Raw genomic sequence first — 27,919 nt, 5'->3', positions numbered from 1 at the left:
TGACCGCAAACCAGGTGGCTGAAACTGCAGAGATGTATTGTTCGTGGTTCTGGGGCCAGAGTGTGGGTAGAGCCGTGCCCCCTCAAAGGCTCTTGGGAAGGGTCCTTCCTCGCCCCTCCCAGCGTCATGGCTGCTGGCGTCCTGGGGGCTCCTTGGCACACAGCTACATCCCTCCAGTGTCTGCTTCCGTGGCCACGTAGCCGTCTCTGTGTGGGGCTGTTTCTCCTCTTCGTAGAAGGACACCAGTCGTTGGATTGGGGCCCACCCTAATCCAGTAGGACCTCAACTTCATCACATCTGCAAAGACCCTGTTCCCAGATAGGGTCACATTCAGAGATACTGGCATTAGGACTTGAGCACGTCTCTTGGAGGACACAGCTTAGCCCATGACACCAGCATACAGCTGGCACTCACAGAGAGCAGTCAAGGTCGTGAGTGCTGATGTCAGGGGTGATAGTGGTGATACTTGGTACGAACAGTAGTCCCCCTGTCCTGGGACCCATCTGAGTCTGGGGAGGGAGGGTCCCCTCAGGTCCCCAACCCCTGTGCAATCTCTGCAGACCTGGTGGGCCTGTGTGGATTTGGGCAGGTGGGTATCAGTCTCCTCCTCACCATGGGGTCATCCCGGGGTGCCTCAGTGTTTCAGGGAACACAGGCCCCGTGGGCCAGACTCCCATCCCCCACCTCTTCAGGACCACTGGTGGCGCCCCTGGTGTATGTGGGTGAGATTGCAGGTGGAGAGATGCCGCCTGCAGGGAGCAGGAGGTGCGGTGCTGGGAAGAGTCGCAGGATGGTGGGGAGGCACTCGCTGGGGTTCTTCTGTGTTCCCACTGTTGAATATTTGAGTCCCACTTACCAGGGCATCTCCAGAGCTAGGGCTTTGGGGCGTGGAAGCAGGTCCAGGAAGGAATAAAGCCCTCAGGAGAGAACCCAGGGGTGGGCAGTGTGCAGAGCCTGGCTTGGCCACATGGACCGCCCAGCAGGCTTTGGACAGGAACATTCTAAGTCAGGCACCCTGGATGGAGGAGCTCAGCTTTGTTTGTGGCTGGTGGGTAGAGAGATGTTTTGAAAGGAACACACCACTGAAAAAAAATCCCAGTGTCCTACTTGGAAAATTAAGAACCTTGAGTCTGAATGAGTGTTTTTTTGGTCACAACTTTATTTTGATATAATTGACATACCTTACAATGAACCCATCTAAAGGAGGTAATCCAGTGGTTTTTTTTAGCCTATTCACAGGGTTGGGCAACACCACGATCTGATGTTAGAACTTTTTATCTCCCCTAAAAGAAACCCCTACCCATCAGCAGTCTCACCCCAGTCCCCCTCCTCCAAGCCCCTGGCAGCCCCTAATCTACTTTCTGTCAATATGGATTTGCCTATTTGGGAGATTTAATATAAATGGAATAATGCAACATATGCTCTTTTGTGACTGGCGTCTTTGCATGATGTTTTCAAGGGTCAGTATCTGTGCTTACCCTTCATGGTTGATGGGTACTTGGATTGTTTCCACTTTTTGACTACTCTGAATGATGCTGCTTGAGCGTTTGTGTGCCAGTCTTTGCACAGACATGTTTTCATTGTTCCTGGGTAAGTACCTCGGAGAGAAGTTACTGGGCCACGTGGTAACTGTGCAGCACGTTTACGCCAGACTGCCCCCACAGCAGCAGTGCCGTCCACGTGCCCCAGCAGCGCGGGAGGGCTGTCGTGTCTCCACGTCCTCACCAGCTCTTGCTATGGTCTGGTTTACTCAGTTTTTCTTTTAATTATAGCCATCCTAGTGAGCATGAAGTGGTTTTGTGGTGTCGATTTGCATTTCTCTGGCTAATGATATGGAGCCTCTTTTCAGGCATTTCTTCCTGGAGAAGGGTCTATTCAAATCCTTTTAAATTTGGGTTATTTGTCTTTTTTAATCCACTCTGAGAACATCTTTCTTTCAGTCAGTGTGTGTGGACTATTCACATTTAGAGTGACTGTTGTTGTAGTTGGATTATACCTATGGTATTTGTGAGTGTCATCTGTTTGTTGTATTTCTTCTTTTTCCCTTTTTCTGCCTTTTCTAGTTTTAATTAAGCATTTTATATGATTCTGTTTATCTCCTCCTTTAGCCTATCAGTTATACGTCTCTTAAGGATACTTATAGTGGTTGCCCCAGAGTTTGCAATGTACCTGTAGCTTATCTAAGTCCACCTTCAAGTGACACTGTGCCACCTCACATGCCATGGAGGAGCCTCATAACAGGTCATCTCCAGCTCATTCCTCCCGTCCCTATGACATTGTTGTTGCCCTTTTCATTTACCTATATGCTATTGACTCAATACATTGTTACTATTATTATTTTAAACAGTTATCTTTTAGATCAACTAAGAATAAGAAAAATAAAAGATTTTATTTTACCTTTATTTATTCCTTCTCTAATGCTTTTCCATTATGTAGATCTGTGTTTCTGACCTATATAACTTTTCTTTTCCCTGAACAACTTTTAAACCTTTCTTACAGGACAGGTCTACTGGAGATGAATTCTCTCCACATTTGTTTGTCTGGAAAAGTATTTTTCCTTTACTTTGAAAGATAATTTTCCTGGATATAGAATTTTAGGTTGGTGGGATTTTTTTCTTTCAATACTTTAAATATTTTACTCCACTCTTCTTTCTTACATGGTTTCTAGTCTGCCGTAATTCTTAGTTTTTCTTTAAGTAGGATTTTTTTCCCCCTCTGGCCTCTTTCAAGATCTTGTCTTTGTCTTTGGTTTTCTGCAGTTTGAATATAACATGCACAGGTGTGGATTTTTCATATTTATCCTGCTTGCTGTTCTCTGAGCTTCTTGGATCTGTGGTTTGGTGTCTGTCATTAGTTTCAGAAAATTCTCGGCCATGATTACTTCAAATGTTTCTTCCGCACTGTTCTCTCTTCCTTCTTCTTTTGGTATTCCAATTATGCATGTGCTACATTTTTTGAAATTGTCCCACAGTTTTTTGATATTCTGCCCATTTTTTTTTTCCATTCTGTTATTTCTTTGCTTTCTACTCAGGGAAGTTTCTGTTGATGTATTTCCATGTTCATTGTTCCTTTCCTCGACCACGTCCAGTCTACTGAGGAGCCTGTCAAAGGTGTTCTTCATTCTGTGACAGGTTTTTATCTCTAGCACTTCCTCTTGGTTCTTTCTCAGAGTCTCCACCTCTCTGCTTACATGACCCACCTATAACCCTTCTGTTCTTGCCTGTTGTCTACTCTTCCGTTAGAGCCCACAGAACACATTAAGTCTCTCTGTGGACCTGTGTCCTCCACAAATGCTTCACAACTTCCACCCCCTTTAGGTGGAACAGGAAGGCTGGGAGTGGGGGTTCAGTCAGAAAAATACTATTACCCCAAGTGGGATAAGTCTTTCCCCTGGAGAACAAATTCTCCATTTGTTATGGAGCATGCTCTGGTTATATTTCACAATGGTTACTTTCCCCTCACTAAGCCAAGGGGATCTTTCTTGGCTCTTCATTAAAACGTGGAGGGTTCCAGAGAAGAGTGGGGCCTGTGTAGACTGCAGCCCCAGGGGTCTACACTCTCAGACTCCAGCAGTACCTCAGTATTGCCAGTGAGCCTTCCTGTAGTTTAGGACTCTGGTGGCTTCTGCTCCAGGTAAGCTGATCTTGGCTGTGACTCTATTTACCTGTCACTCCAGATTTTGGGGTAGCTGTGGCCCTTTGACCTCACCTCTTTGATGGGCCCAAGACAAGCCATTAATTTTCAGTTTGTTTAGCTTTTTTCTTGTTGTAAGGATGGGAACGAGGACTTCAGGTTATTTCCATGGCAGAGCTGGAACCAGAAGTCCTTGCTTATCTTTTTTATTATTTCTTTGTAAGAGTTATTTACTTACATATTCTGGATATCAGTGCCTTACCAGATAGATGATTTGCAAATATTTCCTTCTATTCTGTGTGTTGTGTTTTCTCTTTCTCGATGGTATCATTTGCAGCAGGAAAGTCATCTGGTGTAACTGTTTTGTCTTTTGTTGCTTGTGCTTTGTCACGTCTAAGAAACTATTGCCTAGTCTGAGGTCACAGAGATTTACACTTGTGTTTTCTTCTAAGTATATTACAGTTTCAGCTGTTACATTTAGGCCTATGATCCATTTCAAGTTAATTTTTATGTGTGGTATCAGATAGGGGGTCCAACTTCAGTCTTTTGCATGGGGACATCCAATTGTCCCAGCGCCATGGCTGGATAGACTGTTCTTTCCCCACTGAATGCCTGGCATCATTTTCAAAAATCAGTTGACTGTGAACGCATGGGTTTATTTGTGGACTCGTAGTTCTGTTGTATCGATCTGTACGTCTGTCCTCACGCCAGTGTCATGCTGTCCTGATTACTGAGCTGTGTAGCAAGTGTTGAAATTAGGAGCTGTGACTCCTCCTAATTGTTTTTCTCTTTCAAGATTATCTGACTGTTCTGGGGCCCTTGCATTTTCAGTGAATTCTGAGAGGTTTGGGGAATGTGTCTGAGTTGCATGGCACGTCTATTTGAGACAGAGTTAGGGATGAGAGCCTAGTCTCCGTGTTCCAGGTCCTCTGCAACAGTGCGTGACATCTGGCATCTGAGGCTAAGTCTCCACACTTGTAGAGGCTCTGTAGATGTCTGTCCTGAAGCAAGGATTTGTGTGCAAGTGAGATGTTCAGGAAGTGCGTGCAGGAGAAATCCCTCCAGGAGTGGGAGAGGCTGGCAAGGGGGTATTTCAGGCAGTGTCCTGTGGAGAACAGCTTCAGCTGAGCCTGCCTGGGACTCTAGAGTGGACGTTAGGACTTGGGTGGCCTGCTCTGAGGGAGCTGGGCTTTCATACACCAGCTCTCATCAGTCACTGGCTGAGGGCCCCTGAGGGACACACGTCTGTGGCCTTCCAGCTCTGTGTGTGTGTGTTGGCAAAGGACTGAAGGGGAGTTGCAGGTGGCCGTCACAAGGAGGAGCATGGACAACGCGTGGGCGTCCTGCTGACAGCACTCGAGTGTCTTGCAGAAAGGGACGTGCATGGCAGCATGCCTCAGTGGTCACCACGGTCCACACTCATGCATAGCCACTTTTTTTGGGTATTTTGGGAGCAGCTCCTTGGGCTTCTGGTGACCTCTCTTCCAGTGACATCTCTTCAGATGTGGAACATCAGGTCACCACAGCCCCTGCCCTGCACTGCACACAGGCCACACCCGACACCCATTGTCACCACTCTCCAGTGCCTGCTCTTCTCCTGCTCACCCTCGTGCTGCAGTTCCGTTGATCTCAGTGTCTCGGTGGCTTGGTCGGCCCGTGCTGTGACTTGACCATCACTCCTGCGTGGCCTGAGCCCTGGTCGCCATTACCTTCTCAGGCCAGGGTTTTATGCTTGTCCACTTGTCATCAGTATCAGGCAGGGTGTGGTAAGACACTGCCAGGTGAGTCGCCTGGCCTGTCTTGGCACAGAAGCCCTGCCTCTTCTGGATTACGAAGGCCAGTTCCTCCTGCCAGGATGGTGACTTCTTTGGGGGAGGCCACGGTGGCAGGGCAAAGTACTGGCAAGGAGATGGCTACGTGGAGAGGAGGGACCTGCACAGAGAGCACCGGAGATATGCAGAGTTGCCCTGGTGTCTTCAGCCAGGCCCTGGTCTGTACATGCTGTGGGAGGAAACTCCCAAGGCTGGGGAAAGAGCCACCAGACAGAAGCAAGAACAGCTCTCAGAGCTCACACTGGGAATAGTTCATGCTGATAGCATCAGTGACATGAAAATTGTGGACAGCACCTTTCTGACCACAGCAGGTCCAGCACGTCCCTGTTGGGCCATGCTGCTAGTGACCTGGTTACTGTTCTGAAGCCAGGCGGGCAGGTGGAGGCAGATCTCTAGGAGCCAGTGCGTCCTGCGAGGCATCTGCTGTGGTTGTGACTCTGCACCATCTGTGGGGAGGGGCTGCTGTTCTCTAGCAGCAGCAAGGGGCCTCTTCTGCAGGCTCAGTGCGTGCAGGGGAATCTCAGGTCAATGCTGCCACATGCGTCCTCTCACATGTCCCCTCCCCACTTCAGGCTCCTGCTCTTTCCCTGGCCTTGTGCTGGTGCAGGCGGCTTCCCAAGGCTGTGGACACAGCTTCCTGAGATGCTGCTGCTCCCGCCACTGAGCGTGTCTTCAGTGTGGTTGCCCTGGGGCTGCAGGAGATGAGGCCTCCTTTAAACACTGCTGCTGCCGAGGCCTCTGGTGCTCATGCTGTGCCTCGGGTTGCTGGTCAGCTGACCTGAGTCTGTTGTTTGCCCATACATTGATCGTGACCCACAGTTCACAGCATCCCCCCATCTCACCAGTGCTAGAGCTCTAGTGGCCGGCACATCCCCTTCCATCTGCACCTGTGGCCCACCCTGCTGCCTGCTGGGCACCCTCAACACTGCACTTGCGATGGGTCCTTGGGCCAGTGGGCAGCCCAAGTCCAAAATCCCATCCCAAGGGTTTGCTTCTCAGGACAGCCCCCAGAAGCAGGCCCTGAGATGGGGACATGTGTGCCAGTGACCAGGGATGGGAGAGCCCCGCAGGGGAGTGGGGGAACAGGACGGGGAAGGGAAGAAGCCGAGCCAGGGTGTGGTTTCTGGCAGAGTCCCGGGAAGGGCAGCTTTGGCCAGGGCCTGCGGATGTTATGGAGCAAGTGCATCCCCTTCAGGCAAGGGGCTGGGCTGTCACACCTGGGCATCCTTTGAGGCTCGATGCAGGTCACCTGCAGGGATGTGTAACTCCCAGGCACTCTGGCTGCCGAGGGAAGTTTCTCCAACAGCCCAAAGGCAGTTGCCCCGAGAAAGCCACAGGCGCTGGCACCAGTGGGCGGTGGGGGGAGAAGCTGACCGGGCCGGGGTCCTGAGGGACGCTCAGACACTGATCGAGAAGGGGCCATGAGCAGAACCTGGACAGCGTCCACCACAGACCCCACGTGTGTCTCTGTCCACAGGAGAACGACTACCTTCAGGACTGCCTCGATGCGATCCAGCAAGACTTTGTGATTTTTAACAGAGAAAAGTGAGTATGGATGTTGGGGTGGGGTGGAGAGAAGGGAATCGGGCCAAGGTTTGCCTGGCCACAGAGTGCTGAGCCCCCGGCAGCCGTGTGGCATCCATGGGCCTGGATGCCTGTCCCTGTTGTCTTTGTGGAGTCTGAGCAGCAGCCATGGGGGAGAAGGGGGATCCCTGTTCAGCCTTTTGTGGTGGAGGAGGGGGCTCCCTAGGAATCTTCTAGTTCTAAATGGGGCCAGCGGCCAGAACCTCCTGGGGTGGTGAGGGCTGATGGCTTCCTGGGCGGCCCCTGTCAGCACTCACTCACTCAGTAAGCCTCCTCTGAGTGTCAGGCGCTATGGGACAGAAAGGGCACAGATGGCCAGGAGGGGGATCAGACGGGCCACGAGAGCTAACACCACCTGCAGTGGGGGGGGAGTGGACACGCCCTTTGCCTGGGTGAGGCAGGGGGGGCTTCCTGGGGCAGGTGGCTGTGAGCTCTGGCTGGAAAGGATGTGCAGGATGGTATGTGGGGACTGCTTGAGGACACTGACCTCCATCCTGGGGGTCAGAGGACCCAGTGAAGAATGGGACTCAGCTAAGCTCTCTGAAAAGCCTTATTCCAAAGTTGCTGACCTGTGGAACCTGCACTGAGTCAGGCCTCCCTTAAGCCTCTGGTTGGAAGTGAGTCCAGGTTCCAGCCTCATGCTCCCAGCCCTGAGCAATGTGAAAAGTCAGGCAGAGAGGCTGCCAGGCTGAGCTGCGCCACACGCCCCTCTTAGGCTCCCTGTAGAGCCCCACATATCCCAGAGCCAGGGAGATGCCCAGCACATGGCCCATGTTTGGACACCCCATGCCATGTTTCCAAGGGGCACATCCTGGGAGTCCTTAAACAAGTCGTGTGACCAGAGAGTGGGAAGCAGAGGTGGCTGGAGACACCGTGGCTGTCCGGGAGGCTGTGTAAAGCCCCTCCTTGTGTTTCTCCCACCCAGGCTGAAGAGGAGCCAGGACCTCACCGAGCCTCTCCCTACCCCCGAGCCTGGAGACGCGGCAGAGTCCACTGCAGACAGCGATGGGGGGCGCTCGGCCCTGCCGGTGTGCGGCTCCATCTGCCCCTCGGCCGGGAGCAGCTAGGCCACCCGGGCCGGTGCCCCACGGACGGTTAATTCTCCGGCTGCGTTGGAGACTCGGGTCTGCCAGAGGGAGGGCTGGTGCGTGGAGGTCCAGCATCCACATTCCCACCCGACAGCCCCAGGCTGGCCGTGCCACAGCGCCCTGGCCACATTTCACACCAACGGTCTGACCATCGAGCCTGCCCAGGGGCTGGTGGTGGTGCCCAGCGACAGGAGGCTGTGGGCGTGGCTGAGAGTGGCGGGAGCCGTGGGAGCCTGTCGAGGGCACCGGGAGGACGAGGAAGCCTGGTGCCTCCTGGGCCCTGTTACCTGCAGCGGTGGGGAGGCCTGCCGCTGCCCACCTTGGCCACCCCTGGGGGCCTCTGACTGCTGGCTGGCAGGTCGTGGCAGGGCAGGGCCGCGTGGTGGGACAGGAGCCCTTGGCCTCTGGCCTCTTGCAGACTCTGCTGTCCGGCTGCCCCGATCCATGAACTGGCTTCCCAGAGCTGTGGGTGGGCCCACGTTTTGCTCCGTTCTTCTGTGTTAAGGGCATGGGTTGGGGGAGGGCGTGGGTGGGCAGGTGCAGAACGTTTTCTAGAGACTCACACTGACCGGGCGGTCCCTGCCGTGCCTCTGTGCAGTCTTCACCTCTGAGAATTACAGTGTAAGAACCACTCAGCCCACAGCACTCTGTGCTCGCTCCGTGCCGCAGCGGTCAGACTCCTGCGTGCGGTTTGCATGGACCAAGTCTGCTCGGGACTCGGGGCAACCAGGGTGGCGGCAGCTGCTCAGGGCAACTCCCGCTGGGACACAGCCCCACAGAGCTCCCAGCCTCCTCACATACTGGAAATTGCACCTTGGGCCTGGGCCGTCCCCAGTGGAGACCAGACATCCCCTCCCGGTGCTGCTGGGGGTTTTGTCATCAGAACAGAAACTCGGGGCGAACAGGCCACAGGCTTCTCTCCTGTCCCGAGGGTGGGCTCAGCCCCATCACCCCAGGGCCCCAGACAAGCCTGCACTGGTTTGCTTCAGGGGAATCGGGGTGTCCTGTTTGTGCCCTCCCAGGGCAGCTTGCCAAACCAGACACTGTGGAAGGGCGTGTCTGGGCCTGTGTCTGCTGCGCTCAGCTCCACCCCCAGCAAACACTGCCGTCCCCAATGCACCGGGCTGTAAAATGACAAGGGACCAAAATGACCATCAAGTATCTGGGGAAGAACTGGCTGTGCCAGGAGCAGGGGCAGAGTCGGGGGCAGAGGCGGCTGCTCCCTGTCCCCCACCTGCCCGCACCCTCTGAGATGCGGCGGGAACCAACCATCAGGACTACACGAGGCCTGGACCCCAGAGATTCAGCACACTGAGGGACACGGCAGAGGGACACAGCGCCCAAGCTCCCATCAGAAGAGGGGCTGGCACCAGAGAGGGCACAGCGGTGGCTGCGTTCTGCGTGAAACCTGGTGGTGTCAGAGGCAGGGACAGGAGGAGGGGAAATTTGGGTTTTGTATCAACGTGTAAATTGTAGCATGTGTTTTGGGGATCATGGGGGGATGGCGCACCTGTCCTTTCCTTGCCACAGGGACATGGGTACCATTTGCTTCCCTTGATCGTCTTCTCTCCTTGCTGCAGGGAGTGGGGGACATGGCACAGTGGACATCAGCCTCAGGGGAGCCCCAGAGATCCAGTCTGAGGCCTCACTGACCAAACACCTGTGGGTGAGGGGAGCCCTGGCAATGAGGCGGGTGGGCCACCAGGAGGGCCTTCTGCAGGGGGTCTGCCAGGGCCGTGAAGCTTTATGAGAGGCCCAGATTGAAGCCTGCCTGCCTGTGGTCCCAGAGACCATGGCAAGAGATGTTCCTTGGTTCCCACGAAGAATCGATGCCTGCGGGGGGTGGGCATAGCCGGGCAGTACGATCTGTGTGTGCAGTAAGAGAGTGCCCAGCAACTGTGGTGGGCCCCTGCTCTTGGGGTGGAGAACCCCCTCTAAGAACATGCCACACCTGGAGTCCAGAACTGGCACCGTTTTTATGAGAAAGAGGCTGAGGCCAGGTGGCCAGCCCAGCGGGTCTGATGTCGAGGAGCTTCTGGGTCAGAGCCCTGCTGTGCGTGTCTGTCTCCGGCTGCGGGAGGTGTGGGCCTCACGGCTCCACGTGCTGCTGCCAGCCTCCTGGGTGGATTGGGCCCATCCAGGCGGAATGTGTAGGGCCCTCCATCTGATGTCTGCCGTGGGTCACAGACATTGTGACCCACAGCCCTCTGCAGACCCCCTTTTCCTGAGGGAAGAGCCCCCTCCTCACCATTCAGACCCAGCCCTGCCCCGGGCCTACAAGGTGGAACAGAGCTCTCCCAGCAGCACGTGGAGGTCCAGCCTCGGACGAAGCCAACGGGGGTAGCAGGGGGCTCCCCGGAGCTTGCACATCGGCCACCGGGGTGGGGAGTGGGGCAAGAGACGTCGGAGCTCTCCACACACAGGCAGCTTCTAGCCCAGACGTCTTTAATTGACCCAGTTCACATCAGACTCGGGGCGGTGGCCCCGGCGGGCCGCGGGAGGCATGCGCAGATTCCTGGCTATAGGTGTCTTCACTGTACAAACCATTACTCTAATAAATCTATTGGAATACACATCTTGTAGTAAAAGGGCATCTTAGCTAAAGGATCATAAAATGTCCCTGGAGATGGGCTACTACGAAACCTTAGAAACGTGTACAATCCAGCCCCTAGGCGGGCGGGAGCTACTCTACACTAAATTCCCGATGGGTCCCTGAAGTCACAGCAGCTCTGCGAGGGCGGACAGGTGAGGGCCTCCCTTTGCACTGTGGAGCAGACAGGAGCGCGGGGGGCTTCCGCAGGGCAGTGATTGCTAAGGGGAGAGGCCGCCTGGACTCAGTGGAGCCCAGTTTTCCATCTGGTGCAGCACCCAGTGGAATCCCGCAGCCCTAGGCTGAGCGAGCGTCAGGCCACCCAGCAGCTGGGCACGGGCCACCTGAGCTGTCCCTGCTGCATCCAGCCGCCTCACCCTGGCAGTGAGATCTACCCAAACTCAGTCCTGTCCTCGAGGGGGCTCCTCACAGCAGGACCCAGGACCCCAACAGGAGAACATGTGGGGAGGGGAAGGCAAGGCCGGCACCTTTCAAAATAACTTCTAAGAAGGAAAAAGCTAACTGAGGCCAGCGGTTCCCACGGCCACCTGCCCGGGGTGGGGACTGCACCAGCGTGCTGGATCCCAAGTCCTGGGACATCTAGGAAAGAGAGGTGATGTTGGAGCGTCCGCCTGGGGGCGCCATGATCTTCTGAGCCGTGCGCCTGGCGATGTGGTCGTCCGCCTGTGATCCTGAAGAAAGGGCAAGGGGTGGGCGTGGGAAGGAGAACAAAATGGGGGTTCTCCTCTGCCTGAGAGGGGGACAAAGGCATGGCCGGCTGGATCTGTGAGGCCAGCACTGCAGGGCCCTGCCCGTCCCCGCCTGCCTCCCCATTCACCAAGGTCAGCTTCGTTCCCTGACTGCGCAGCTGGTAGACCAGGCGGCCGACCAGGCAGGTGCTCCCTACCTGAGGCCCCAGGGGCACAGAGATGTGCCCGACAGACCCCTCAGACCTGTGAGGACTGGAAGTTCAAGGCTGACCCTCCAGAAAGCCTGTCCTGTCCAGGGAGGTACACAGGCCAGTCCAGTCCTACTCATCCGTCCTGTGGGCCCTGTGGCATGGGAGAAGGCTGTCCGCAGCTCCAAGACAGTGCTGGATCCTGAGGGACTGCCCTGGCCCTAGGTCCCCAGGAGGTGTGCAGGGACTGCCATCACCTTCCATGAGACAGGACATTGGAGGTGGCTCGGCTCTCACCCAAGGGCAGGGAAAGAGACGGAGAGGGTCTGCTTTGGTTTGCAGGGAGAGCCTGGGGCTCGGCGCTTCTGGGACAATCTCATTTGCATTGTGTGCTGGACGCTCAGCTGAGACGCTGACGAGAGGCCAATACTGGCGCCTGCACCTTGGGTCCCTCTGAGTCCCCAAGGCTCTGCAGCAAGTCCCTGCGTGCCTAAGGATGTACCTCAGACCCCTTTCTTATGCCTCACAAGTGATTCTGGGGCTGGCTGGGCTGGGGAACTGGGCTCCCACGTGATATTCAGGTCCCAGCAGAGAGGCCTTGGCCCCCCGTGGAGGCTGCACCAGCCTATGCTTCCCCCTGGGCTCAAAGTGACAGCCCCACCCCACCCCACGTGCTGGACTCTAGGTGGGGGCTTTGTCACTGCTCCTCTAGGGCAGGTGCTGGGACAAGAAGGGCCTTCCCCGTGGGAGCTCACACCCCTGCCCTGGGAGCTGCCTCTATGCAGGTGCAGTGTGGCCGGGCTCTGCAGCCTTGGCCGAGCTCACCAACCCTCCTGGCATAGGCCAGGCTCTGGTACCTGAGGCCCAGCGGCCCCAGGGGCCTCAGGATGCTACAGCAGCAGAGCCCTCCACCCCCAAGGTCAACTCACCAGACAGGCTGAACCCTGACTGGTGAAGATTGCGCACAGGTGGGACAGAAATCTTGCCCGGGCAGGATGCGCGAGCCTGGGTGCCGCTCCCTGGCTTGGTGGGCACCATCACTTCGTGGACCGGCCCGTCATAGAGGCCACGGGGCACGCCGTGGATCTCCGCCAGCTGTGGGTCCAAGGGGGCTGGGTGTGAGAGGCTGTGCCAGCCAAGCAGCTAGAGGGCAGAGCTGTTGCCCTCTGTGACCCTCCTATGCCGGGCTCAGGAATGCAGGCGCCCACCTGCGTGCACACACGCCTCCCCCTCACAGGCCCCCTCCCCACAGGCCCCCTCCCCACCCACATGTGCATGCACCTGCCCATATCCCACCTGCATGTGTACACATCCCTCCAGCCTTAACTACATGGGTGCACACGCTCACACCTCCCCCCACACACTTCCTGCAGCCCCCACCCACACGTGTGCACACATGGCCTGAGCTGCAGGAGCTCTGCCGAGGGAGGGACTGCCTGCAGAGTGGCCGCTTCACGGAAGTGGAAACTGGCCCTAGCAGAGTCACTGCCTTCTCAAGGCCCAGGCTTCCTGGGACCCCCGCACAGCCCCCAGGCTCACTGAGCGAGTGAGCTTAGGGTGCTGAGTCCCAAGGATGCAGGGGGGTCTGAACCCAGCCCCCCACCCCGTCTCCTCTCCCTGCCTCCCTCATCTGTGACCCCACAGAGCTGCCCTGCTGTGGCTCCCATCAGGGTGACCCATCTGGCCTTGTGGTGTGCTCTGTGTCCTGATGCCGCCTCTCGGTCCTGCTCAAACCCTCTGGTGAGCAGCTACCGGGCTCCAACAGCCTGTGACCGAGCATCCAGGCAGGCTAGCACGGACACCCCTCTTGTTGAGAATAGAGGAAACCTGCTCCCCTGTCCCTGCCCCAGGGGACTGGCCCCCAGCCTGAAGGCTGTCCCTCCTTTCTCCAAGTACAGACAACATCGTCCCAGAAACCTGGAGCAGAGCTGGGGTAAAGAAACCCAGTGTGTACAGTAACTGCGCGTGTGCGCTCACACGTGTGTATGTTTCTACGTGTGCATGCACATGCGCCTGCACAAGAGCATGCGTGTGTGTTGGGTGGTGTGCGGGTGAGTGCAGGTGCATAGCACCCGCGGCCGGGCAGACACGCGGTGCATTGTCAGATGTGGTCAGGGACAGGCAAGGCAAACGGCCAGGGGAAGAGAAGGGAAGGCAGGAAACGGCTCATGCCTCCCAGTCCAAAAAAGCCCGTTGGGAAAGCTTCTCCACACCCTGACCAACTTACTGACCTGCACATCCTGTCAGCGAAACGTCCTGGAAGGATCCTCGCTAAAGTCTTAACGGTAGCTCACTTGGGTAGGTGACTACAGGTGATATTTTGTTTATTTCATACTCACATTGTCTGTAACAACTGCGGATTACCTGGTAAACAAGGCACCCGGCGCCACTGTGCAGAGCGAGCTGGCGGCTGGCGGTGGGAGCCTGGAGCCCCGGGGTTGGAGCGAGGCCCCCTGCCGCTGCCCGGGTGCAGGCCGTGTGCCCTTGCCCGGCGGGGCCCTGGGCGGGTGGCGGGCCTCTGCCTTCCTGACCCCTCGGGGGCTGGGCCAGGCCGACCGGGCGGCGAAGCCTCACCCGCACGGAGGTGCTCCCCGCCCCCCTTACCCTGCTGCGGGCCTTTATCCTCTTGTAGACGAAGTCCGGGAACGTCTTTCGAGGAATGAAGCGGCCAGTCCCCGCGGTGACGAACATGTTCCCGTCCTCCAGCACCACTCTGCCCTGGCTTATGACCACTGTGGGGGCTCCTCGGCACTCGACTCCCTCCAAAATGTTGTACTCCACGTTCTGGGGAGAGAGGCCCCGGGGCCATGGCACAGAGCAGAGCCCACAGCCCTGCAGTCCCCGTCCCCACGGGGGGCTGACATTCAGAGGAACCCACCCCTCTGCCTACACAGCTGCTCCCGATCACGTGTTTCCTAAAAGGACAGAGGGAACCTGTGTGAGCAGCCGTCAGGGTTACTTCTCCCCTTGTCCGTACGAGGATGGCACATGGCTGTGCCTCAGTCTCCTCGTCTGTACGACGGGACCCCAGATGCCTCTCCTGAGGCAGCGGACGAGATGGGGAGGGCCGAGCCCGTGGTGGCGGCTGCCCCGGGAGGTGCTGGGCAGAGGCTGCCCGGGACGGGCCGAGGCTGCGGCTCCTGCCCCATGAGTGCTGCCCAGGGCTGTGGCCTCCATCCCTGCAAGTCTCCCGGGAAAGCTGTCGCAGGGCGCCCAGGCCCCATGGCCAGACCTAGGGACCCAGGCTCTTCTCACCAGATTGTGGCTCTTGGCAGAGATGATTTTTGTGGCCTTGGGGTTCCATATGACCAGGTCGGCGTCAGAGCCCACAGCCACTCGCCCCTTCCTTGGGTAGAAGTTGAAGATCTTGGCAGCGTTCGTGCTGGTCACAGCAACAAACTCGTTTTCGTCCATCTTCCCCGAGGCCTGAGAAGCGAGAAGGACAAGCTGGGGCAGGGGTGGGGGGCCTGGTCTGGGGCTCTTGTGTGGACAGTCACGAGGATCCCCAGTGCCTGCCCCAGGCAGTAAGGATCAGGAGGGGCTCCAACCATGCCCCCGCCACAGCGATGTCCTGAACACAAATGCCCCGCCCAGGGCGGAGGGTGACACTGCACGTGTGACCAATGGCCCATCTTGCCAAGCCTGTTGTCTGATCCTTCTGTGGATGAAGCCACCCTTCTGTGCACACTTTGTGGGTAAACTGTTAAGTTCCATAACAATGTCTGTGTCCCCTGAGGGACAATGAGTCTCCCTGGGGGCCCAGGAGGCCTGGGGAGCTGAGGGGAAGTGCTCGGGGCCGGGGTGGGGGGTGAGGATGCCGGACAGATGGGTGGAGAGACCACTAACCTCACCAAGTTTCATCTACTGGGGACAGGGACCCGCTCTCGCTAACCCGCGGGTGCAAGTGTGGGAGGATAACGGCTGCGCCTGTCACTGTTGGAGTCTTGTCTAGTGGCCAGGCCAGGTCTCTGAGGAGCCCTGGACAGAGGGCTGAGACAGCGCCCGGATCTTGCCCACAGCCCCGGCATGCCCAGGCACGGACGCACCACACATTTCTCCCAGACCACGGACATGCGCTCCTCGATGCCGTTGGTACCCTCGGGGATCAGCGTGAAGTTGTCTTTGCCGACGGCCTTCTGGGCAGTGGTGAAGGTGCAGTGGGCACTGCCGGCCACCTGGAGGTCCCCGCTGGGGACAAGGCAGGGTCAGAGGGGCCAAGAGGGGCGAATCAGCTTCTGCTTACCCTGGCCAGCACAGCCATGCAGGCTAGAGGTTGTCCGCGAGGTCTGAGCTGGGCACAGCTGGTGCCACAGAGCAGAGGAAGGGTGGGTGTGGACAGAACTGAGGACTGAAAGCAGGGAGGGGGGCGGGCTCCCACATGGCAAGCTGCAGCTGGGAGCCACAGGTCCGGTGCCCCACTGCTGGGGCTGCCTGCGGGTGCCCAGGGTTTGTGTGCTGCAGGTGGCCCTGGGACAGCTGCTCACCTGGCCAGCAGGGAGGTGAGGTGGTCTGCAGTGGTGGGGTCCGGGTTGATGGGGGGCGATGTGACGAAGGCCGCAGCCTTGGCCCAGTTCTTGCTCCAGTAGTGTGAGCCATCAGTGCCCAGGCTGGCAGTGAGGGGCTCCCCAAACACGACCACTCCTGCAGCGCGAGGCCCGTGAGACATGCCTCACCCCCACCAGCCTGTGACCCCCAATGCCGCCGCTGCACCCAACTGTTCCTCACTCTCCTGACCCAGGACAGCTTGTCCCACCTCCTGGGGCACTGGCCCTGGGCAGAGGCCTCAGTCCTGGGCAGACATGAGTGGCCTCAGAGGTCCTTGGGAGAAGGGGGTCCTCTCCTCACCCACACCCCAGGCTAGGGGTCAGGTATTCTGGGCACTCCAGCTGGGCCATGGGGGGCCAGCAAGCCAGAATAAGACATGATCAACTCACTGCCCAGCTGGCCTTGCCACAGCCTGTCTGTGTGGCAGCTGACCGGCCCTGGGTCCTGTGACCAGATCCTCATTGTGGGGCTCTGGCTCAGGGCTGTGGCAGCTCCCACCAGTGGGGGCTCAGGGTGCGGTGGGGGTGCCCCAGAGGAGTGCCTGGCCCTGCACAGTGGTTTCTCAGAGGGGCCAGTGAGGCACCTGGGCCCACCCTCTGTGGACCCCATCCACCCCTGTGCCCAGCAAACCTCACAGAGCCTTCTCCAGTTAGCCAGGTGAGTTTTTGTTTTGACCCCTGATGAAGAAAACACATGCAAGTGCACACCGCACCCCACTACAGGGTGGAGGAAATGAGCTCTCCTTACAAGACTGGCGGGGGGCGTAAAGCAGGAGGTGGGGAGAGATGCCACCTTAGGCACCTGCCACCTGGGTCCTAAACCCTGGCCTCTGGGCCTCTCCAGCCCCCTAGGTGATGGCTGAGGTTCCCCAGACCCTCTGAGCCCAGTCTGGGGGACCCCCCAGACCAGCCCCTATTGATGACAGCTGCTCATACTCCCTGCCTGGCCTGAGACTCTCAAGAAAGATTCACCTCTAAGCTCCAGGGCCTGTGCCCACCTCCAGCTGGCCAGGTGCTCTGTGGGCAGGGAGCACCCCCGCCCATGGGACGTGCACCCCAGCTCCTGGACACACACTGCCTGTCTGCGTGGGGCCCCCGGGTGGTCTCTCTCACACACACACACTCAGCACAACCCCACCCCCACTCCTGTGGAAACGGGAGGAGCAGGCCCCCCAGCCCCCGGGACAGCAGTGCCGGCTGCTCCAAAGCTGGAGGCTCGGGCCAGCCCCACCCCTGCAGGCTACATCTCCTGCCGCCGCGCCCGGGGTGTAACCCAGGTGGGAGGCCCCATCATGACGAGGCCAGGCCAGGCCCCAGGCTTCCTTCTCCATCAGGCCTGTCCCCGCTCCACCCCGAGGTCCCTCAGTTTGGCCGGCTGAGCTCCGGCCAGGAGGATGGGAAGGTGCCCCTCCCTCCCAGGCACGTGGGCAGGCCGGGCCAGGCACGCACCTCTGCGCTTGGCTCGGGCAATCACATCGGCCGCGCCCTTGCTCATCACCTTGGTTATGTACAGCGGGCAGTTGGCCTGCTTGGCAATGGTGACTGCTCGGTACACGGCCTCGGCCTCCACCTGGGGACAGGGTGGTGGCACTCAGGTCACTCGCGGGCTCAGGAACTTCCTGACCGGAGTGTGGGCCCACCTTGGGGCTGCTGCCTGGGATCTGGGCTGACTTTGCAGTCCCGAGGGCCTGACCACACCAGCTTCTCTGCCCCAAGTAAAGGCTGTAGGGTGGCGGGGGTCAGGAGGGCATGTGCCTGGTAGGGGGAGGGTCTGTTGATTCCCAGACGAGCACAGGGTGGGCACAGCCTTGTCCAGCCACGAAGCCAAGGCCAAGGCTCAGCCCAGCTCCAGGCGGCGGGAGTCTGGGGGTGAGGTTGGCTCTGGGGTGTGCGGCCCATGAGCTCTCGGCAGGCGCAGACTCTCACCTCCTCAGGGTGGCTGAGCACGTGGCCCTCAGGGCCGGTGATGCCGAGCTCTAGCAGCCGCTTCTGTTCCTAAATAAAGCAACAGGAGGCCGTGCTATAGCCCTGCATGGCGCCCAGCTCTGGATGTTCAGTCCTGAGCTGAGTCCTGGGCTCCCAGGCCTCCCAGAATCACCCAACCTCAGAGAACTCAGAGTAGGGGCGGGGGTGGTCTTTGGGGAGGGAGTGCCAACTCCCTACGTTACAAGGGAATGGACTGGTCCTTTGTGCTGCGTTCTGCATGGGGCATGTGTGGGTGTGCACGAGCATGGGGCTCTGCAGAGGCGCGGGGTCAGGGGACAGCTGCACCTCGCTCTGGCACCGTGTCCCTGAGGATCTGCGCTCGTGTTAAGGTAGACACGCATACTAGCTCTGGTGTGAGGAACACAGGAGGAGCAGGCCCCAGTGATGAGAATCCCAGACACTCCCGGGGGGTCTCCTGACATGCTCTGCCCTCCCCTGTACACTGAGCGCCAGCAAGACCATGACATTCTGTCCTGACCATGCAGCGTGGGGCCTGGCCTCGGACCATGGAGATGCACATGGCGCCCTGCTGCCCTGACAGCTGAACTGGCAGACAGGGATGTCAGGGACCCACAAGCTCCTCCCCAGCGTCTCTACCCTCCTGTTGAGCTTGGGAGCAGGGTAGGCCCCAACCTGCTGCAGCAAGTCTCTGAGTGGGTAAAGAATGAGGGGGCCGTGCTGTGACAGGTGGGCTCAGGTCCCTCCCCAGGCCCCTCTGGGATGTGTTTGGACAAGGCTGTGAATCCCATATGGAGTGCTCATGGAATAGCAGGAAGACAACGACCTCTCCCAGAGGGGGCCTTGATCCCAGGGAAACCCCCAGGCTCAGGTCCCTGACAAGTGACATTTTGGTTTTGGGATATTTTGGATAAAAAATATGATGATCATGCAAAAACCTGTATTATGGCTCCAAAGGTCCCCAGGTTCCCCTAACCCACTGCTTGTTTGACCACTGACCTCAGGTAAGCTATTTACCGAAATGCACTTAATATTCCGTCCCTCAGGGTTTTGTGGGATTAAGTGCTCACATCCGAGGGTCATCAAGGTCACCCCCACCCCGACCCCACCCACCCCCACCCTGCAGCACCTCCTCCACGATGTCTCCATTCTCTGCGTGCACCTGGGCCACGGCCCCCAGGTCCCGGATGATGCTGAAGATCTCATACATCTGGGAAGAGAGGTGGACAGGGTCCCGTGTCGGGCTGCGTCTGCTCCAGCAGTGGCCTGAGACATACCTGCTTGCCCCCTTCTCTCCGCACCTGCCCTTACCTGGCCGTCTGTGCACTGGCATCTGTCCTTGTACGCCATGAAGACCAGGAAGGAGTTCACGCCTGCAGGAGAGGCGGGAGGGGCTCAGACGGCTCGGTTGCCAGTCGGACACCCCAGGGAGTCTCCACTGCTCTGGCTCTCCAGCGGGGCTAGGGCCCCTCTCCCAGGGGTGCTTCACCAGCTGGCATGGCTGGCCCTGTGGCTGCGTCCCAGCCCCTCCTGCCTGCTCCTCGTGCTGTGGGTTCAGGAGTCGACTGTTCACTGAGCAGCAAATGCAAGTGAGAACCCCCACACCTGTCTAACCCCTGTCCAACAGACGTCCCACCTCTGGGAGGGACAGAGATCCTGTGCTCGGGGCTGGATGCCTGGCTTCCATCTGCCGCACTTCCACCAAGAACGGCCTGGCCCCGGTGTGCTGGGGACCCTCACTCTGGCCATCTGGCACATCACCTGCCTGCAGGGCCTCAGATCCTGCCTTGCCAGGCCCAGCTCACGGAGCACTCAGGCACACCTCAGGGGTCCTCAGCCAGGCTGGGATCTCAGGATAAGTAGAGGAACAGGGGCCGGCAGCCCATGGCCTCCGGGCTCGACCAGGACAGGGCCGAGCTCTCCTGTTCTGTGGGCAGCCAGGGCCCACCCACTTCTCCAGGACTTGGGGCCTTCATGGGGACCCAGCGGGGCCTGGAGGCAGCAACCTGAGCCTCCCACCATCCAAATCCACCCAGCTCAGTGCCCTGCCCTCCTCCCTGGTGCTGATATGAGGAGCTACGACACAGTGGAGGAACTAAGTCACCCTGTGCCACGCCAGCCCCCCCAGATGACAACTTGCAGTGACCGGGCGTTGGAGGCCCACCCAGAGTATCCAATGGAGCCTATAGGTTGGGATGCATCCTGGTCCCTGGGACCCCTCCAGTGAGCACAGGACAGCGGCCATGCCCAGCTCTGGTGGGAGCAGAAGTCCCACTCAGTACTGCCCTGGCAGGGTGAGAGGGGGCTCCGTGGGCTCTACCTCCGCCTGAGACACAAGGCTTCCCAATGCCAACTAAGGAGCAGCGTGGTGGCAGACCTGCTGCCGGGACCATGGCCCACAGACCAGAGTCGACTGACTCCACCAGCCCTGCAGGGAGGCGGAGGTCCTGAGTGCCAAAGGGCACCAGTGTGGGGACTATCGCTCTTTGGGAAATGGGAACCCAAAGGAAATGACCTGTAAGAAACGCCCTGCCTTCTCCAGGTCTGCAGTGGGAGGGCAGCTGGTGTTCCCTGGGCGGGCCGGGGCCTGTGGCAGTGAGTTTGATGTCTGGGCCCCAGCCGGTCCCCCACACGCTCTGGCCCTGTCCTGCCCCCACTCCAGGTTGTAAGCTACAGATCGCATTCGGAGCTCGATTATAAGAGGTCAGTTATAATGTTTGACTTTTCCCAAACCCGCTATGAAACTTGAGGACTTTTTATGGGAGAAAAGCTAAGCCTTGTTTCCAGACTGGTCTGTTTCGGGGTAGGTGGCAGTAGAGAAATGCAGGTTGTCACACGTTCCTCTCCAGAGGCTCTCAGAATGCGGAGAAAATGTGCAGCCACTTCTCCTGCACCCCGGGCAGCTTCGTATCCAAGAAAAAAAGGGGAAGCCACTGTCTGCCTGACTATGGTGTCCCCTTGTAGGGAGAACAGTGACAGGGTGTGTCTCTTAGGTGAGGAAAGGAGCAAACCTCTTAGTCTGGGTCCTCTGACAGCACAACAGACTCCGAATGACTCTCACCCCTTTCCTGCCCTTGAGGTCAGGTCGGCCCGGCGTCCAGCAGGACACAGGGGTCGGAGCCCAGATTCCCGTACCTGCCCCCTCCCGCCGCTCACCCTTGTCCTTGGCCAGGGCCTCCAGCTCCTCCTTGATGCTCTCATGCCAGCGGGGGACGTCCACGTGCAGGGAGTAGTCACAGCAGGCTGCACTGTCCGCCCGCTCCCGCCACTGCTCATAGGCTGCCAGCAGGCTCGTGCCCGCATCGGGGAACACGTGGTCCACTGTGGGGGTGGCATGGTCAGCCAGTCTCCCTGCACCCAGGCATGGGGTCCCACCCGTGCCCCCCAGGAGATCTGGTTTCATATTCCCAAGAGATCAGAGAATGTGTCTGAAGACACAGGAGCAGCCACCTCAGCCAGGAACCTGCCCATCAGCTCCATTCCAGAGGCTCCTTTGGTCCCACACGCCCAGCCTCTCTCTGAGCAGAGAGAAGAGCCGGAGATCAAACCACCCCACTCCCAATGGCGGCCGCAGCAGCCCAAGGTGCCGACCACCAGCACAGGTCCCAGCCGAAGTGGGGTGGTGGGGGGTGGGGGCACTGTCCGTGGTGCTGGGCTGGCTTCCTGCGTGCCCCTGCTCACGGCCACTGTGCCCTCACCCCACTGGCCCCATGTCCAAGGTCCACACACCGCTCGCTGGCCTCTCCTGGATGCAGCCAGGCTCAGATGGGGGTGGCTGAGCAGGAAGGTGCACCCACCCGGGACAGCCAGTGAGTGCCTCTGTCCAGCCCACCACTCCCTGCAGCCATTCACAGCTCCAGCCTGGCGCTCCCAGGTGAAGGAGGGAGTGCTGGACAGGGCAGCCTCATGCCTACAGCATTTCTCTATCTCTGGGGACACCTCACGGCTTGTGGGATGCCTTGACACTGGTGTGAGTAAGTGACATTGGATGTCATGGCCAGCCTGGGACCACCGTGAGGAATGTGAGCATTTGGGCCAGCTTCCTTAGTCAGAATACAAGATTGCTAGTTTCTCCTAACTTTGTGGTTGAGTAAACCAAACCAAGCCATGATTTTGGCAGTGGCTATATGTCACTTGTGAAGTAGCCCAGAGTCCTCAGAGCTCCCCTCCCTGGTGACAGTGTTTGCTGTGGCCAAGCACACACAGCAAAGTGTGCATTAACGAGAGTGCTCTTCCTCTGAGGTTACAGACCAGCAAAGAGCATCTTACAGAAGTCAGCTGAGTTACCTGAAGTCACACAGCTAGAAAAAGGCAGAGTCAGTGTTCAGCCAGGACCATAAGACCAGCTCTTCACCGTGCAGAGACATCTGTGCCTGGCTCTGTGGAGCTGATGGCGTTTGAGGCCATGCAGCGTGGGGAGGAGCTGAGCTCTGGGGTCTTTTCCCGGCTCCTGAGCTTACTGCATGCAAGTTCACGGTGGCAGGTGAATTCACCTCACAAGCTTGTTAAATGGGGCTTCTCCTCTGAGCTCAGAGGGTTTTAGGAGGGGAGCACTGACCTAAAGCACATGAGGACGGGACCCGTGTCTGGCACACAGGCGGCACCAGAGAAAGGACCTTTGCTTGTTGCTGACAAGCTAACAATGAGCACTACTGTCAGCCTTTCCCTAAAAACACAGCTTCCATCTGTAACTCTTCTCAACATGCTTTCTGCAAGTCAAGCTTTGGAGGCGTGATGTTCGGAGTCAAACATATGTCTGATATCCTCGTCCAAGGCATTTGGGTTTTCCGAACCCCAGCCCCCAGCCAGCTGTTAGTTCCCGGGAAATAGTGGCTGGCACACACCCTTTTGCTCCCTGGAGACCCCAGGAGCACTGCAGAGCTGGCCAAGGCAAAATGACCTGGAATAAGCAGCATGGACCACAAAAGGGCACTAAAGGTTTTCTGAGGCTGAGATGCAATAAAGGAAAACACTGTCATGTAGAGCTCCTGTAACACACATATGGGCTGGATGCTGCCCCCTGCCAGGGGGCCCAGACACTCACAGATCATTGTGGTCCCTCCTGCAAGGGCTGCCTTGGTGCCTTGATAGAAGTCATCAGCTGGGGTCATGCCCAGGACAGGCATCTGCAGCCTTGTATGGACATCGACTCCACCTGGTAGGACCATCAGGCCATGGGCATCGATGGTTTTGATACCCCCAGGGACAATGAGGTTTTCTCCAATTTGTCTGAAAGCGACAAGGAAAGATTTCACTGGTCACAGAGCCCAGATCAGAACCTGAAGGGGCTGTGGAGCAATGCAGAGAGGCTGAGAAGTGCATGGGTGAGCTCCTGTCCTTGAGGGATGGGCAATGTGACCGACCACCTACCTGGACCAGCTCCTTGAGGCTGTCAGAGAGTAAAGCACCCCCTAAGTGGCCTGAGACTGTCAAGGTGGAGGATCCAGCCTTGTGCAAACATTACCCCCCTTTGGTTTTCCACTAAAGTTTCTATTTGCTACTTTATTGACTAGAGGCTGGAGCTGCTTGACAGGTACAAGCAGAGATGCTAACAGGTGTGGTCAGTAAGTACTTATTAAGCACCCACTGCAATCCAGGGGTTATACTAAGTGCTGTGGCAACACAAAGAAACATGGAAACTGCTGTCCTGTTTTCCGAGACCTTGCGACCAACTGGCGAGAGTCTGTTACCACTCACTGAAGTCCTGGGTCTGCAGTGGTAACTGCATTGTGGTTTCCAGGCAACAGGGTTTTGGAAATGACCAAAAGCATCAACATGGATTTCACCCAAAAGTAAACTGCCTGGATACCATGTATTTTGGTATGATCTATGAACGTATCTTTGGCAGAAACTTACTTTATCAAACCGTCTTCCACATACAAATCAGCATAAAAGGATTGGTCGTCATTGACGATCTTCCCACCTCTGATCAGAAGGCGGTCACTCTGGGGAAACAGAAAACGGATCATTTTTCTCCAAACTGAGTTACTCAGCAACACCATTAGTGCAACTTCCTCATCTGGAATTATGACTGAAACATTTGGGCATAATTTGTAGACAGAAAAATGAGCACAAGGGCCTGCAACCATTTACCATACCCCAAGAACGGGGCAGAGGACACTCGAAGGCAGCTGCCCGAGAGGCCACCCCCGGCCCCCGGCCCTCACCTGCTGCTCAGAGTTTGGCGTTGCCAAAGGCACGAGGTGATCGGGGAGCACCAGGGCAAAGCCGGTGCTGGTGAAACTGCAGCATTGCAACGGACCATGCTGACCCCCTAAAGTTATACCTGATTAAACCCGCCTGGGCAAGAGGGAGCTGCGTGCCACAACCGCCTGCGCTGGCCTTGGAGGCCTGCTCTCCCGCTGCCCTCTCCCTCCCACACTGAGGAGGCCGGGAGCTGACACAGCTGGACTTGGCTTCCACCAGGACACTGCAGGCCTACTGGGGACTGGGGGTAGAGCGGCGCCCCAACAGGCAAGTCCCCGTCCCGGGAGGCTGCACTCCAGTGGGCAGAGACAGATGACGGCAAAGAAGACACAAGCACGAGATTGTCACAGGCTGTGACAGACACAAAGAGCACAGAGAGGGTGGCGTGACAGGGATTGGCAAGGAGGCAAGGCTGCTTCAGGGATGGAGAGGGGACCCCTGAGGAGCTGACACTAGAGGCAGCACAGCCAGGGGAGAGTTCCAGGCCAGGGAGCAGCCTGTGCAAAAGCCCTAAGGCAGGAAAGAGCTTGAGCTGACATTGACCTGAGAAGAGAGAGGGCTGGAAACTTCTGAGGGGAAAGCTAAGTGCAGGGCCCAGAGCTGGCAGGAGTGGGATGTGCTGGCTCGGGAGTCGATGGGCTGCCACCGGAGGACCTTAAGAGGTTTTCATTGCGGTCTGATGTTTTAAAGAGATCACATTAGATGCCACGTAGAAGGTAGAATATGGCGTTCGACATGGAAATAGGGCTGTGGCTTGGGTGGTTTCTGAGGCTGTCCAGGTGTGAGGGGGCCTTGGGCCAGGATTCCAGGGGGGTAGTGAGAGATGGACTCCACGGGGGCTGAGTGTTGCTGGTGGAGAGGCCGTGGTGTGAAAGGTAAATGGGAAACTGGTGACCACAGGCTCCGTTGAGGCTGGGAGGCGCCCTACATGGGTGGTAGAGTGCAGGGGGCAGGCCCTCTCTTGGTGGCTCATCCCCCGCAGGAGCTGTGGCATCAGACAGTGGCGGGTTCCCATGCTTGGCGGCCCTGAAACCACTTCTCAGAATCCCACCAAATGGTCGGGAAGAAGGGGAGCTGGGCAAGTGTGGGGCATCGTTAGCGGTACTTTGCCTGGATGTCACAGGCAATCATCTGACCTCAGCAGGGAGCAGTGAGCAGAAACCCCAAAAAGAAGGGGACGAGCAGGCCCGGGCAATGCCCATCAGCTGTGTGGCCTGCAGCACATCCTTGTCCTGTGTGCGGGGCTCCAACCTCCTCATGCACCGCTGCTCTGACGCTGCGCCCAGCCTAGCAGTGTGGCCAGGAGAACTCCAAGGGGCACCGAGGTAGGAAGAGTGTGTTCGTTATTCTTACTGACGTCTGACTTTTGGGCTGAATTTTCAGGATTCCATTGATTACAGGTAAAACCACAACTCCATGGTCTACGAAAGGGTGGGCCAGCCATGCCTCAGGTCAACCCAGCCCTCTATCTGTCTTTATTCATCCCGGAGCTAAAAACATTTTTCAAATTTTATATTAGTTGAAAAAAAATCAGAAGAAGAGTGTTTTATGACTTGAAAAGTTTCAGTGTCCACAGATAAAGTTTTATTGGAACACAGCCATGCCCATTAATTTCCTATCGTGTAGAACCACTTTCTTGAAGGTGGAGCTGTTGCGGCAGAAACAGAACAGCCCACAAAGCCAAAACTGTTTATACTCTTTGCCCCTTATGGACGAAGTCTGCTGACCAGTGGTCCACGGCCTTGCACATTCCCAACTGTGGGCCCTCCCCCCGCCCCACACCCACTGTCTCCTGCAGATGCTACTGCCCTGTGCCCACTGGACACCAGACCAGCCCTGACCCAACACAGCCACCCACTTAGGCCCAGGCTGCCTGCCGAGGCCACCCCTGCCAGTCGACCAACCCACTCTCAGGTAAGCCCAAGGAAAACGCAGCAGGAAGAGCAAGGCTGGGGGGCAGAGGAGACTTGCGGTCCCGGTTCCTGCTCACACCTCACCCCAAGTGTTCAGGCACCTGGACCCAGATTCTGGGAACCTTCCTGGGTTTGGAACCCAAGGGTATCGCAGCTGAAAGGTGGTGAATGTGGCACGGTGAGGCTCTTACTGGTCTCATCAGAGCCAGGGTGCAGGTTCTGGTAAAGCAGCCACCCCTCCTAGACATGCTGCCTGACCCACCCCGACATGGGGTCCTGCAGCCACCCCCAAGCCCCGCCCCTGTGCCAGCCGGCTGGTGGGACCTCCCGCATCAGGCCCGGGCCCTGAGGGACAGTGGCCAGTCCCGTACGGGCAGGGCACGGTCTCCTTCCTCGCTGAGGGTCTCAGGAAGGAGCCAGCCCTCAGCGCACCGGACTCCCCCGCCCGCCCACGCGGGTCGAGTCCAGAGTCGGCTCCCAGGGGCGTCCCCCCTTCCATCCCTCCCCGGTCTTCCCCACCCGGGTTCGCGGCCTCCTGAGTGGGGCGTGGACGGCCTGACGTCCCGCACCGGTGCGGTGGGTGCTGTGCGGGGCCGGGGCGCCAGGTTTCCCGGTCGGTGACCGGTGACTGCCGCCTCCCGTGGAGTCTGGGAATCCAGGATTCCCCGAGAGGTTCGGAGCCGCCGGGGGCCCCGGGGCAAGCGGCCCCGGCTAAATCGCTTTGTGTCGGACAAAGAGCTCCTGTCGCGGCGCGGCGCGTCCAGGGGGCGGGAGGCCACCGGCTGCGCCGAGAACGGCTCCGCCGCGCGCCCCGAGGCTGGGCCGCCAACAAAGGGCCGCGCCGCCGCCGCGACAGGAGCGCAGAGCTCCGCGGCGCGACCCCGGCCACCCGCCCGAGGAGGTGCCCGGAAGGCCGGGAGGCCCGGGCCTGCGCGCCCCGCTCCGTAAGCGCATCCGGCCTGCACTCGCGGGGACTCTCGCGCCGGACGGGGGCTCGCGCGGGTCCTGGACCCGAAGGCAGGGGACCGGGACGGTCCGCCCCGCGTCTAGGCCCCACTGCGGGCGGGGGACGAAGCGGGGGCCGCGAGCCGGGCTCACCGTGATCCGGGGGATGCTCTTCTTGCCCTGGAAGGACATTCTGCTCCGAGGGCCGGCGCCGCGCCTCGTCCGCCCGCGCGGCCTGGCTCCGGCGGGGCGGGCCTGGGGTCCCCGGCAGGGGAAGCGCGAGCGGCGGCGGGCGGGGCGAGCGCGGGGAGTCCGAGTGCGAGCGCGGGGCTCCGAGCCCGCCCCCGCCCCCGCCCCCGCCCCCGCCCCCGCCCCCGCCCCCGCCGGAGCTCAGCAGCACATTTGCATTCAAGCCCCGCCCCACCGGAGCTCATTTGCATTCAAGCCCCGCCCCTCCGGAGCTCATTTGCCTTCTACCCCCCCCCCGCGCCGGAGCTTATTTGCATTCAAGCCACGCCCCCGCCGGAGCTCGCTTGCATTCAAGCCCCGCCCCCGCCTATCCCCCCAACTCCGCTGCTGGGATCTCTGCGCCCCCGGGCCCCCCGCGGACCGCTGGACACGTGCTCGGTGTCCCGGCAGGCGTTGTGTGGAGTTTGCACCGGGAAGGACCGCCGGGAGGCCCTGCCAAGGGCGCGCCGCCACTGCCCCTCCGGCGACCCGAGGCACCAAGCCTCGGAACTC

General features: G+C 58.7%; 2 protein-coding genes across 2 annotated transcripts in view; one reads left to right on the top strand and one right to left on the bottom strand.

Moving 5' to 3' along the window:
- Window positions 1-8,116, top strand: part of STK32C (serine/threonine kinase 32C) — a 90,543-nt gene extending 82,427 nt beyond the window's left edge. The window contains exons 11-12 of the mRNA XM_063103064.1: window positions 6,943-7,010; window positions 7,975-8,116. Of these exons, the coding sequence (XP_062959134.1) occupies window positions 6,943-7,010; window positions 7,975-8,116 (210 nt within the window). The remainder of the gene's footprint in view (window positions 1-6,942; window positions 7,011-7,974) is intronic.
- Window positions 8,117-11,327: 3,211 nt separating this feature from the next.
- On the bottom strand, window positions 11,328-27,370 carry DPYSL4 (dihydropyrimidinase like 4). Its single transcript, XM_063102564.1, has 14 exons — window positions 27,332-27,370; window positions 23,970-24,058; window positions 23,158-23,342; window positions 21,270-21,434; window positions 19,425-19,486; window positions 19,243-19,323; window positions 18,096-18,164; window positions 17,619-17,739; window positions 16,110-16,266; window positions 15,672-15,813; window positions 14,881-15,051; window positions 14,230-14,409; window positions 12,555-12,720; window positions 11,328-11,419 (listed from the first exon to the last, which is right to left on the bottom strand). The coding sequence occupies exons 1-14, from the start codon at window positions 27,368-27,370 to the stop codon at window positions 11,328-11,330; spliced, it is 1,719 nt and encodes a 572-aa protein (XP_062958634.1).
- Between the last annotated feature and the right edge of the window lie 549 nt (window positions 27,371-27,919).

This window comes from Cynocephalus volans, chromosome 7 (assembly GCF_027409185.1).
Source record: "Cynocephalus volans isolate mCynVol1 chromosome 7, mCynVol1.pri, whole genome shotgun sequence".
Taxonomy (NCBI): Eukaryota; Metazoa; Chordata; class Mammalia; order Dermoptera; family Cynocephalidae; genus Cynocephalus; species Cynocephalus volans.
This window is presented reverse-complemented; position numbering and strand designations above follow the sequence as displayed.

Bases quoted from the DNA above. Each gene is read 5' to 3' on its own strand.
- DPYSL4 (XM_063102564.1), bottom strand. From the start codon at position 27,370: ATGTCCTTCCAGGGCAAGAAGAGCATCCCCCGGATCACG. The intron at 19,487-21,269 runs GTGAGCGGCGGG...CCTCTCCTGCAG, and splicing joins GGCCCTGGCCAAGGACAAGG to GCGTGAACTCCTTCCTGGTC. The intron at 17,740-18,095 runs GTGAGAGTCTGC...CCCTGTCCCCAG, and splicing joins TGCTCAGCCACCCTGAGGAG to GTGGAGGCCGAGGCCGTGTA.